Source organism: Plectropomus leopardus, chromosome 20 (assembly GCF_026936395.1).
Source record: "Plectropomus leopardus strain MGB_pleo_1.0 chromosome 20, ASM2693639v1, whole genome shotgun sequence".
NCBI lineage: Eukaryota > Metazoa > Chordata > Actinopteri > Perciformes > Serranidae > Plectropomus > Plectropomus leopardus.
Genome location: NC_142195.1, coordinates 11559720 through 11573403, shown reverse-complemented (window position 1 = coordinate 11573403; position 13684 = coordinate 11559720). Strand labels below are relative to the sequence as shown.

Genomic DNA, 13684 nt, shown 5'->3' with positions numbered 1-13684 from the left:
ATGTCACCTTTGTACAAACTCATCATCTAAATTCAATAAGGCCTCTTAAATTCAACCTTTTCTTACTTAACACTAATATGTTGTGAGTTAAGACTGAGCTATGTGACAACATGTTGCTACATGTAAAATTAGTCTTCGTATTTGCTGCACATTTGATATATTTGATATCATGCCTAACAGTTCCTCATGTCTGATATATGACTTCCACTGCCCTCTAAATCAGTGTATTATGCATATCAGCGCGGATGTCAAACTATTTAAATTTCCTGATAAGCAAGCTTCCTGAATAGCAAATTGAGCATTAAGTGTAAGTGAAGTACTTCACTGTCAAGGGCAAAGTGATGCCAAAGGAACCAGTCCGGAAAATCCAATGCAAGTCCCATCAAGAAAGCATTGTTTTCTACTCGAATTACCTTTCGTAGCTTCTTTCTTCAGAATTAATCTCATTTGATCATATAGTGAGTACTTCATGCTTGGATACAATTCTCAAAGTGATTGCTATGAAATCTGACAGAAATTTATGTCTCATCAGGATGAATTCTGTGGTTTGGTTATCAGCTAACTTTTTGTCTAGGATCATCATCAGATCAACTATTTTGGTGTATGACCAAATCCGAGATGACATTGCCATCAGCCTCAAGTGTGCTTTGTGTTTATGCTTATTTGCAATGTTAGACACGCCACACTAAAACACTTAACATGTTTAAAATTATACCTGCTAAACATCAGCATGTTAGCATTCAGCTCAAAGCACTCCTGCTTAAGTACAGCCTCAGGTTCAGGTTACTTTATTTGTATCAGTAGGTAGATTTGGTTTTGATATTTCCAGAACGCCATAAGAGATCTTCTTCAAATTTGGCACAAATGTCCACTTGGACTCCACAATGAACTGATTAAGCCACAGTAACCTCTGTCTCATTCTCGTGACCGTGATATCTCCAGAATGCCTTGAGAGACCTTCCTCAAATTTGGCAAAAACTTCCTCTTGGACTGAAGGATGGATTGATAGATTTTGGTGGTCGAAGGTCAAAGGTTACCGACCTTCCATCTGTCTCATTCTCATGAACATGTTATTTCTAGAAGGCCTTAAGGGAATTCCCTCAAATTTGGCACAAACATCCACTTGGACTCAAGGATGAACTGATAAGAATTTCTCAAAGGTCACTGTGACCTCACAAAACATGTCTTTGGCTATAACTTAACAATGAATGCACTAATTATGACAAAATTTAACACAAATGTTTAATAGGATCAAATGTTAAGTGATCATTTTATAGCCATACGGTCAAAGGTTAACATCTCTGTGACATCATGCAAAAAAAGCTTTTCTGGGCATTACTCAACATAACAACATTTGGTCGGATACCGAATTGGTGACATGAAACTTGGGTTTCCACCTTGAAACTGAGTGGATTGCATAGATCTTCTGTGCTGCCAGGTTGAAAATGTAGCTTCTTGGTAGCAACATCCATATTCAAAGCATTGTCATGGCTTCACAGACAGACATGGATGTAAACAGTTAGGGAGTATTTCTAGTTTTATTTTTGTGTATCTGCATATTGTGCACCCTGTTTCTTATGTTTGTTCATATCGATCATTTTTATGATGATTAACACCAGCTGTATGGACCCCATCAACACTTGAGCCTCCATGTAATATGTAGTAATACTCAGTGGAAACACTTTGGTCTAATACTTGCAGTTGCTCACACATATATTTAATACTCCAGAGTTAATCATATGCTTTGTAAAATGTTTTCATGGTTATCCGGTCTAACTTTTGTGCGACATGTTTCCCCATCTTCAGTGACATGTAGGATTTCCTCTGTAAGATGTCCTCAGAGCCCCTGGAACAACCAATAATAGTCCCAGCAGCTCTTCCACAGGAAATAGCTTTGGGCTGAGAAGGCATCTCAGTGGCCTTCGCTCTGTGTTACACCCTTCCACCCTTCTGTTTCTCTCTCGCTCTCTCTGCTACACTCCACACCCAGCAAGAGCTCTGCTGACCAAAACCACAAACCCTGCAGTTGCCAGTTTTGTGTGTGTGTGTGTGTGTGTGTGTGTGTGTGTGTGTGTGTGTGTGTGTGTGTGTGTGTGTGCGTGCGCCGTGTACATCTCTGTATGTCTGTAACGTACATGAATGAAATGCTGTGGCTCTTGCGCCCTAAATACCACGAGTCACTGAGATCAGAAGGCTGTGTTTCTACTTTACATTTCAGTGTATGCTTTATTATTTCCTCAACATCTCACTATAAAACAGCACTTGGTGGAGTCTCTGAAAGTCTCAATTTCACACGTCCTCTGCATTTCCTCTCCTGCCTGTTTTAGAAGGGGCCAAGTCTTTATTTCACATGTCTAACATCATCTCTTAAAAATATCTCCAAGTCGCCAGGGATTAGACTGTAATCTCTGTGGCTCGCCACTTCAGAGGGGGGCCGGTGGCAGACTGACGACCCCTGGAGACAGGAGCAAGAGGCACAGCCACAGCGGGGAGAGGGGAAAGGAGGACACTGCTACTGCTGCTGCTGCTGCTGCTGCTGCTGCTGCTGAATGGAGCAACATAAGGAATGCCTGATGAGCGTGTGCTCGGGCCAAGGCAGGCAAGGGCACTGTTCCTGTCGTAATGACAAGAGAAAAGGGGAGAGATAGAAGGGAAAGTCAGAATAGAGGAAGAGAAAGAGCCGCAGAAGGACGGGGAAAGACAGTTGAAAGAAGGGGGAGATAAACAGATTCACACGTACAGTGATGGAAAGCGAAGGGGAAGTGATATGAGAATGAGGGAGAAGTGGCCGGGGAAGAGACCCCATTGAGCTCCAGTGTATTATCTCTCGCTCTTAACAGTCCTCTCAAAGTCAGAGCTGTGCAGCATGTGAGACAGGAGTCAATAAAGCCTCTGAATACTGAGTGCTGGGTGGATAATATTGAAATTCCTATATGCCTGAAGAACCTGGGATTGGTGAAACTTGCGGTTACAACATGAAGTGCCTCCTCAAGTTCAGAAAGGGCAACAAGTTTATTCCACCAATGTCAGTCTTGAAAGGAGCATGATGAAGATGCACCATAAAATGTACGTATTCAACAAATGTTTTCATCATATTGCATGTAAATTAACATAAAATGGGAAATCTGTCAAGAATGATTGAAACATAAGTCCATAAGCTGATGAAAACACGTTTTTCTGAGTAAAGCAACATTATTGTTCACGATTACACCCTACGTCTTGTGTGTTTGTGTGAGTATATCAATCAATCAAGGCAGCTAAATGGAAATTGGCCATTACTGATTTCATTATTTACACCTGTGTTGTTCCTACATTTTAAATGTCATCTGTGAAAAATGCCTGTACTTACATCGTGAGTAGCTATTTTTTTTATATAGGAGGTATTGGTTTTCATTCTTATTTTTTTATGAGTGAAACCGCATGTATTTAAAAACTTTTTTTGAAAATATTTATATAACAGTCTCAATGATGTATTTTAGCAGTTATTTCCAGAGCTCTCTCAAATTGACTCATGTCAAGTAATGGGTTTAATCAGTCAAGCAAAATGAAAGTAATGGTGTGGTAAGTGGTACATTCAGTGTATTCAGCTTTGAGTATTTTGTATTTTCTGTTCCTTGACACTTCTGCCACACTCCATTTCAGAGAATGGTAGTTTCACTCTAATACATTCTCTAAACTTAAAGTTACTGCTTACTTTGCAGTTATAGATTTTTTTTAAAATAACATATGATCAGCTGTAAGATATTGTAAGGGACTATTTGTTATTTATGAGAGGGGAGAGAGTGACATAGGGGAGGCAGTTGTTTTTATTTGTTTTTTTTAATGGTTATGTTTTGTATTTATTTTAAATACTCTCAAAGTTAACCCACAAATGGGTTTTAAAGGCATGTTTTCTTTTTTTTTTAAAAAATCCCAAAATAACATAATTTCTCATGACCAGAAACTGTGAAATATGTTTATTTATGGAGAAGGAAGGGTCATGTATTTCCCCCTGTCACTCTGGGAAGCTAAAGGAAAAATATTTGTAGCTCCAGGGAGCATCATGATATTTAAAAAAAAAAAAAGACTCACAACCTAGCCATTCCCTACTCTATATAAAGCACAGTCCCTAATTTGAGAGCGCCCTGTTTAAGTTACAACATTTAAATGCTGCATATATGTACATCAGTAATAGTAATGCAATAACATAACGTGCAATAATAGTGTAACACTCTGTAAGGGGCAGATTCTGCTTATTTCATTTTAACTGGAGTAACGTTATTGCGACTTACTATAAGAAAAGGATATACTGACATCTGTTAAACCACTTTACTACAAAATAAAGCATACTTAGAAAATTGTCCATTTTCCCTGCAATTCCCAGGCTGACCGGCAGCAGCGCTGTCGCTTAAATATATCACAGAAGAAGAAAGACTGAAGTCATGGCGGCTGACAGTTTGTAATGAGCCAACAAAAACAGACAAGATTCCTCCAAGTTGGATCTATAACGTTTTAACTAGGCCCGGGGACAAAAACTCGACAAAATGCAGATAACTCTGAAAACCTTGCAACAGCAGACGTTCAAAATCGACATCGATGAAGAGGAGACGGTGAGAGTTGAAACCATGCATTTGTGTCAGGGGGAGGAGTGGGAGTTGGGTATGTCCTGGAACGGAGGACTTTAGTGTTTGACCATGTCAAATTAGACGATAAACAGGTACATCTATCTAAACACGATGGATATGTTAGAGATTAAACTGCTGTTCGGGTTAACAGCCTTGTGTTTGACGCGGGGTTTGAGACAGAATAGCGTCATTTATTAAATACTGATCAGGAAAGTAGTTTGAATTGTCAGCATTTAGCCGTAGCCCATGTATGGTTCAAGATTGGTGTGGGGGGTCAAAGTAAGCACACCGCTAAAAAGCGTTTAGTGTTTGTGAACAAGTAAGTTATGAGGAATAAGTACAGTTCATTTTTTGTGTAATAAAGCACAATAAACACCACAGTGGGAACCGCAGCAATTAATTAATGAGCGTTAACGTTGGTAATAGCGTTTAACTGTGCTATAACGTCAGTGCAAACTTGTGGTAGTTTGTATCTTAACGTCATGTTGTGGTTGGTGGGAAAAAAATATAACGTTACCTTTAATTATTACGGCCTAAATGCTACGCTACATTTTCATAAAACTTTACGTGTTTCTAACAGAAGGCAGTTTCAACCTTTAACGTTACTTTCGATGAGTTTGCATATATTAGCAACGTAAGCTAACGTAAGCAATAACTGTACAGCCACCGTAGTTGACGTTAACCCTTTGAAACCTGGAGAAGCATCACTTTTCTTGGTCTGTTTTTAGATGCCTTTCACAAGCATTTAAGACTTAAACCGTGGGTAATTTGGTGCGATTTATTATTATTATTATTATTATTAATATTATCATTATTATTTTTTTAAATTGGAAAAAGGCAATGAGCAACTTGGCTAGAAATGTTTTAACAAATTGCAAGACATTTGTACATTTCGAAAATAGTTTTTAAAAGCTTGTTAGAGTATCTAGGGAAAAAAAGAAAAAACAAGGGGAGGAACTGTTTGTAATAATTCTAATTATATATTTAAAATTATGTTATTTTTTTCTTTACCTTAAAAAAATTTTTTTCAGGTAATTTTCTTGTATTTTTTTTAGAAAACTAATTTCTTGGATCATTTTTGGGTCCTTTGTTCTTTCACCGCTCATTGCCTTCCCCTGTTTTTGAAAGAAATCAAGCCAATTTGCTTAGGATTTAAAGTGTTAACTTAATGTTTGAGCACTCATAGAAAGTAAAATTATGATGTTGGGTTTAAATAGAAAACTGTCCATAATTTGGATGTAGTAACATGTTTTCTGTGGTAGTAAGCTCTGGAGCCAGCAGTATCATGCCTGTTCAGCTGTATTTTTCTGAAGTGCACTTTGACCTTTATCTGTTTAACTCGTGCTTCAGTTAGGGCTGGGCCAAATGGTGGCAGCAAAGCTGACTCCTTTCATATCATTATATCATAGTGAATTATATAAAGAAAATATTCTGATTTTTTTTCCCCCACAGGTGAAGACATTAAAGGAGAGGATTGAACAGGAGAAAGGAAAAGACCAATTTTCAGTTGCTGGACTGAAACTGATATATGCTGGTATGTTACAAGGTGTATTTAACCCTCCTTAAATGAATGTTTCACCCATACCCACACAAACGACTATTTATGTATCTATTATTTATGCTGTGTAGCCTTGAATTCATGAATATATTTTTTTAATTTAATCTCCTTATGCCAGTATTGCAAACCCTACAGCAAGAAACCTGCCAAAAAACACATCGGACTGTCAGAAAAATGAAAATGTCAGCCAGATAATTGCAAGGGATGCAGCCTAGTTAACCATTTGTTTAACCCCTTGAAACCTGAGCAAAATGGTATAACCTTAAATCTTTAATATGTAAGGCAATAAACAGCTTCACAAGAAATTATCCAATATTAGCAAACAAAAAAAGAAAAGAAAAATGGTTTGAAAAAAGTGGCTTGAAAAAAGTGCTAAAATGTAAATGTAATTAACTTTAAATATGGAATTATAATTAAATAATTATTTTAGATCATTTCTCTGTCTCTTATTATTCTTATTTGGATTTTTTAAAACTCATTTTTCTGTTATTTTCTTGTCAGCTTTTCCTGATTTCTTGTATTTTCGGGACGTCTCGTGCAGTTGCTCATTGCCTTTTTTAACCACGTTGTCAAATGATATCCAACCAATTTGCTTAGGTTGAAAAGGTTTAACTGCTTGTAAAAGGCATTTGAATGTAACAAAAGAAACTGATGTCAGTCCAGGTTTCAAAGGGTCAAACAATCATTGCAGTCATGTCTTTTAAAAGAAAGATAAATCTAGGGGAACGTGAGGTTTAGGATTTTTTTTTTGCAGACTCAAAAATTCCCAATGACACCACTGTACTTTGTGTTTTTATATAATCGAACATGACAAATGCCAAGGGAGGCAGAATCCATTTTATAAGCATACTGTAGCATTTTAGACAATGGAGTTTTGTGTGACCTACTTAGACGTGTACATATAACACAATGAAAAACACTACAACAAAAAGACCCAGATGTGGTGACAAAAGCAGGCGATTTATCTCCTCAACAGCTTTCTGTTTAGTGATAGAATCTGATACCATCTATTGTTACATCCCTGCGTGTTGTTTTAGAGTTCACGTCAGGTAACGCCAACAGGATTGTGACTCATATTTGTTTCCTCGCAGGTAAAGTCCTCAGCGATGACACAGCTCTCAAAGAATACAAAATCAGTGAGAAGAACTTTGTGGTCGTCATGGTGACAAAGGTTTGTGAATCCAAAATTGTTTTGTTAAATGGCAGATTTTATTTGTCAAACAGATGTGATGTTTGCCTGTGCATAAAAAAAACAAGCTCCTAAATGTTATAACTATGAGCCTACACTGAATTATGATGAAGTTTCGTAACTCTCTCCTTCCATCGCCGACCACTTGTGTCTGTCTGTGGGAGCCGTTCAACGGGCTCTTAGGGTGATCCCTGCTGCCTTGCAGCGGGGTCAGTATTGTCAAAGCCTGTACGTTGCAGTTAATTTGCTCCAAAAGAAGATAAGATTCTCTCTAGAGATTGTCCTGTTAAACTCCTAACATGACATCTTTGCTGTATTTCATAATAGATGGCATAACTGCATTTGATCAGTATTTTTATCATGCTGAAGAACAGAATCAAGCTGTCTTAATCCTGTTGAAACCACACGTCCTATAGAATATAATACAGACGTACTATAGGACATATAGGACAGTATTGAAAAGGCTGTATTTTCATCATGCACAGGGTGTCTGCAGGTGCTTTAAATGTTTTAAATTCCATTCATTTTTTAAAAATCATTTTCATTCATCCATCTTTTAATTTCTTATTGTCAAACTGAGTCAAGCTCTCCTGCATGAAAATCCACATTTCTGATCTTTCTAATGTTCCGCATTTCTTAACCTTTCACTGAACCGAATAATCCCTTTCCACTAAAATAAGTGTGTACGTTTATTCTTTCTTAAACTCAATTTGCCAATTAGAATACATGGAGGAAAGATCAAGCTCACTGTACCATAAGAGTTCATGTCTATGGCGGCCTTTATTGGTATAATTGGTATAAACCAAAAAGACATTATTTAAGAAAAGCTGTCTTAAAGTAAAACGCATTTTGATGTTCACTCATAAGCAAATTGCCTGTTGTGTCTTAAAAAATAATATCGCAGAAAAAAATATGGTTTTGTTTTTAAAAAATTGTCTTGCAGGCTAAAACAGCCTCCACCACCCCGCAGCCCTCACCTGCCACTTCAGCTCCCAGCACCGCTGCTCCTGCAGCGCCTCCTGCTTCATCGTCCAGCCCCGAAAACACATCAGCACGCGCCTCCACAGACGACAAACCAGAGGAGAGACAGTCTTCGACTGCTGAACCAGCTTCCGCACCTGCCGGGTAAAGATGGGTAGATGTTTGTCTTAAACTGTGTTGTTCCAGCATGTCTTCTTGTGAAACCTGACATGCAGGTCACACCTCACCCAGTGTCTGTTTTCTCTTGCAGAAGCTCCGAGGCTTCAACAAACACAAACCTGATTGATGAGGCGGTTTCAAATCTAGGTAAGGCTGCATCCGTAAACATCATTTGTTGGTCATCATCATTTGGCATTTTAGATCTGACAGAATTGTAATTTTGAATCTGATGTAGAACTTTGTCACGAATACCGCACCATTTGTTAGACAAAAATGACTTTTTGCCTCGATGCCTCTGAGCTGCTTTTTGTATGTCAATAAATCTGTCAGCCGACGTGTAAATGTAGGCTAGTAGTTAATTTTGGTCCACCTTATGTCTTGTGGATATCTATATCATGCTGACTTAGACTTAACTTAACCAGTAAGCAGGATGCTGCAGCTTAGCAAAAACATAATTTAAACATTTTAGTTTTTTTTTCTGTGACCCTTAAGCAGCATGTCTTCTATTTGACAATATCCCGATTTTTTCTGTCATTCAATTCTGAGTCTGTTTATGAATGTTTAAACATAGTAATCGCCTTGACACTTTGACACCCATGTCTTAATATGAATGACTAATGCACGTTTTTTTGCTTTAAAATATTTGGTCATTTACAATTAACATTGAATTCTCTCAAATGGCTTTAAACTGTGTTGACTGACTAACGAAGCTTTACATTCTGTCCTGGTGTGTGTGTTCCTTTAGTGACGGGTGCATCATATGACGCCATGGTGAACGAGATGATGCTCATGGGCTACGAGAGGGAGCGGGTGGAGGCAGCCCTGAGAGCGAGCTTCAACAACCCAGACAGAGCCGTGGAGTACCTGCTTACAGTAAGAACAACGTTCAGTCTGCGGCCGACGTAGCAAATGTCCGAGAGCAAATTACTGGATCGGTACATAACCCACGACGAGGTTAGACCTCTGTGTGGTTTTGGGCAGTTAGAGCTAAGTATCCCTGCACAGGTCAGGATCTTGTACATGTATCATTAACGGTGCCTTTGGAATGTGTTAACCCTTTAAAACCTAGATCAACATCAGTTTTCTTGTGCTGCACTCATACGCCTTGTACAGGCTGTTTAAGCCTTTGAAACCCGAGCAAAGTGGTCAGATTTCTTTCAAAATCATAAGGGAAAAGGCAGTGGACAATTTGTTAAGAAATGTCCCGCCAATTGCAAAATAATAATAATAATTTCAGCACTTTTTGGGTCTTTTCAGGTAAATTTTCTGCAACCTTTTTAAAAGGCCAATTTCTTGCTTATTTTTGGTCCATGTCTTGCTAAGTTGCTCATTGCTTCTCCTTATGGTTTTTGCCAACTCAAACCAATTTGCTCAGATTTCAAGGAGTTCATATCTAAATTTTAGTTTACATGCCAGAGACATTTATGGTGTAGTTATACAAGTCCTTTACCCATGACCACTTCTCAAAAACTTCTGACTTGCCTCTTCTGACTAAATATATCTATTCATGACATGATGCAAACCACAAGCTTTAAACTGAATCAGTCTACAAGTATCCTACACTATTTTTTAAGCCTAGTTTAAAAAAAAAATGTAATGGCTTTTTTTCCCAGGGTATTCCAGGCAGAGATGCAGGTCATGCACCAGGACCTGATGCAGTGGTGCCTCCAGCGAGTGGAGTGTCTACTGCACCCATAGGCGGTATTAGCCTTCCTGCCAGCACTGGCTCTTCACCACCTGCTGGGGGAGGTAAGTCCGAGACTATTCTGCATATTCCACCAGCCTCGGTGAGCAAATGTTTGTTTCTCTTTTCATCCATCTGTGTCTGTCTTCTTACTGCTTAAACCAACATCTTATCCTTTCAGGTAATCCCCTGAGTTTCCTAAGGAATCAGCCTCAGTTCCACGTGATGCGTCAGCTGATCCAGCAGAATGCCGCTCTGCTTCCCGCCCTGCTGCAGGAGATCGGCAGGGAAAACCCTGAGCTGCTGCAGGTAGGGAAGCCCTCGACACAGTTATGATTAAATGAGTTTGTGGTTTTAAGCAGTGAATTCACAGTTCACTTTAAGGGACAGTCCGGGGTGCCTGGTGGCTCAGATGGTAGAGCGGGCGCCCCATGTACAGAGGCTATGCCCTCCCTGCAGTGGCCGTGGGATTCCGGCCTCAGCTCTTTGCTGCATGTCATCTCCTCCCTCTCCCCCTTTCAAGCCTGAGCTGTCTGTCTGAATAATAGCAAAAAAGCCCCAAAAATAATCTTTAAAGAAAAGAGAAAAAGGGACAGTCCACTGATTTTACTCATAAAGTGCAGTTTACACTCTGAGTTTACCCATACTACCATACTAGGTAGTGTGCCAGTCAAAGATTGAGTATGTCCCAATGTCAGATGCAGTATGCCAAAATTACCAGGATGTCCTACCACATCCCGTCAGATTTTGGGGTATGCAAACGGACAAGTTATTCTGGTTATTCTGACCCACAATTCTCTGCACAGTGGGAGCTAGGCCGACGTCACATCGGGCCGCAAACAGATTGCAGCTGACTGACAGCTGACAGAAGCCGCAGTGACACATGACACTTCAAAGTCACTGATGACGAGGAGTGGAATAGTAATAGAATTATATTATGTGTTTGAGTGATAATCAAAGAGATTACCAACAAAGACAAAAACTCACAACATGACTGGGCAATGCATATCTAGGCTAATTTTAGTAATATAAAATGTCTGAATCCACAGTGTAAATGTTAAGCTACATACTTTGCCAAGTACCAACAGCCGAGCTCTCCGGGTTGATCTCTATCTCTGACGAGCTCTGCGAATGATGTTTTCTTTGATCTCCATGGTAACAAATGCGTGAACAAGGGAGCCAAAGTTCAGGATCTGGTGTTATGAAGTAGTATGTCCCAAGTGTGTGCATTCTGCATTCAACAGTACATACTTTAAAGGGGCAGCTGTAGTACCTACTAAAAATAAAAGAATTAGCATGTGGACTTTAACTAAAAGTTGTAGCACACCTGAGTTACAGACTGGTGGTCTAAGTTCAAAAAACAGTGATACAGGAGGCAAGGCACCTAATAAAAGACACTATGGAGTTGTATTGTGGGATAATGGGAATTAAAGGAACAAGCATTTGACTTTTGACTTTGACTCAAATTAGAGACTTAAAAAATTTTGATTTTTACCGTTTTCTTTTAAATCTGTCTCTTAGAAATCCTGCAAATTCATTTAAAAGCAACAAAAAAAAAAACCACAGTCCATACCTAAACTGTTCATTTACCTCTGTAGGAGATTAGCAGCCACCAAGAGCAGTTCATCCAGATGCTGAATGAACCCAATCCAGAGGCGGGGCCTGCAGGGCCGGCGGGGCCAGCAGGTGATGCACCGGGCGGGAGTCAGATGAGCTACATCCAGGTCACGCCACTGGAAAAAGAGGCCATTGAGAGGGTGAGGAGGAGCACAACACTGTCACTAACTTTTCATCTCACTTCAAAGTTCAGCCCTGTTTTACCAGAAGTGCTGGAATATACTGTAAAACCCTGATGTTGTTGCCTGAATGTCACTTTAATTTTTTTATCTTTACATTGTTGAGTTGGCTAAACACAAAGAAGAAATGATCTTCTGCTTATTTAAAGTATTGTTTGGCTAATTTTTTACCCTCGTCTCTCTAATTCCAGCTAAAAGCTTTAGGATTTCCAGAGGGACTCGTTATACAAGCCTACTTTGCTTGTGAGAAGAACGAGAACTTGGCTGCCAACTTCCTTTTACAACAGAACTTTGACGATGATTGAATAATTTGTCATTATGATTTTGTTTTTCTTATTTCTTCCTCTACTTTTTGATTGCTAAATATGTGTACAACAAGCCTTTCACATTTCCAAAAAAAAAAAAGAAAGTTTTATTCACCACTTCACCACATTCACTTTTCTTAATAACACTGGATTGTTTTCAGCTTGTGTTCAAGGACAGGCTGTTGTTTGTGATCAGTTTGAAATGGAGGAACAATTAAAGTACAATAACATTGCATCAGAAATCACCTGTGTGCTATTGATTTGTTTTAAAAAATTGCTTTAGTTAATCTTATGGTTTGCAGTTTGTGTCACATTCCAAGATTTATTCGGGGTTAGTACTCATGCTCTCTTTTTTTTTTTTTTTTTTTACTTGACAAGTAATGGAGATTTGAAGAATTAAATTTGTGCACAACAAACAACATGTATGGCACTAGTTCTTTTTCCATTTAACATCCCTCATCTGCATGTAAACCGACAGGGACTGTTGGCAGGAGCTGCAATGCATCATATGAAGGCATTTTAACATGTATATAGTTTACATACATGTGGCAAGATTTAGCTGCAGTGACTGCCATTTTTACAGAAAAATAAAAGTTTTCAAAATAAATGAAAGCTGTTCCTTTTCTGCTGTGTTTACATGGAGCGTGACTGCAGAAATCTGAAGTATTAATGAGTACCTTAATGCTAAATACACATTTTGTGAAGTAAATAATGGTTGCAATCATTTTATTACAATGTCAGTTGATCCTGGTTCCAATTTATTGGTCGGTTTTTGCCTTTTTTCCAGAGCAAATCCTGTTGTTGTGTCCCCCGGGGCCAAGGTTATTTTAGTTAGCCAAAATCAAATTATGACTTGAAATCTAGGTGCTAAAAAAATAAATAATTTACTGAAACAACAATAAAAACTAGACTTTATGGGGAAAAAATGTGCTATTGTTTACTGACAAAACTAACTAGAATACAAAAAAATGTATTACGATAAATATCTTTCATTTCAGTGTTTGTCAATTTGGTCAAATTTATCAACACAGCAACATGATGAAGCTTTGGTGCATCTATGCGTTGTGTCTGTATTGTATTAACTATTCTAAAGTTTCTTTTATATTACAATAAAATTTTAAAAAATGCTGACACTGATAAATATTAAGTTTGACATTTGTGAACAAAAACTAAACTGAAGTAAGCAAATCCACATTTGCAACCGAATGAAACTAAACTGAATTTAAAACCAATTAAAAACAATTTAGAAAAATAGACACATTGCAGAGCAACAAAAAAGGAAAACAACATAATGTACTAAACAGTGACCTGGATCGATTCATAATGTAACACATACATGTAGTGCTACTAACACAGAAAAGTTTTAGGTAACTCTTAAGACTGTACAGTGAATACGTTATTTTCATGT

General features: G+C 38.4%; 1 protein-coding gene across 1 annotated transcript; it reads left to right on the top strand.

The window, feature by feature from the left end:
• The first annotated feature begins 4390 nt into the window (after positions 1 to 4390).
• rad23b (RAD23 homolog B, nucleotide excision repair protein) lies at positions 4391 to 12518 on the top strand. The gene is made up of 10 exons (XM_042509117.2): positions 4391 to 4589; positions 6057 to 6138; positions 7254 to 7333; positions 8295 to 8476; positions 8583 to 8638; positions 9237 to 9364; positions 10105 to 10240; positions 10357 to 10484; positions 11774 to 11932; positions 12163 to 12518. The coding sequence occupies exons 1-10, from the start codon at positions 4524 to 4526 to the stop codon at positions 12274 to 12276; spliced, it is 1131 nt and encodes a 376-aa protein (XP_042365051.1). The 5' UTR covers positions 4391 to 4523; the 3' UTR covers positions 12277 to 12518.
• The last annotated feature ends 1166 nt before the right edge of the window (positions 12519 to 13684 follow it).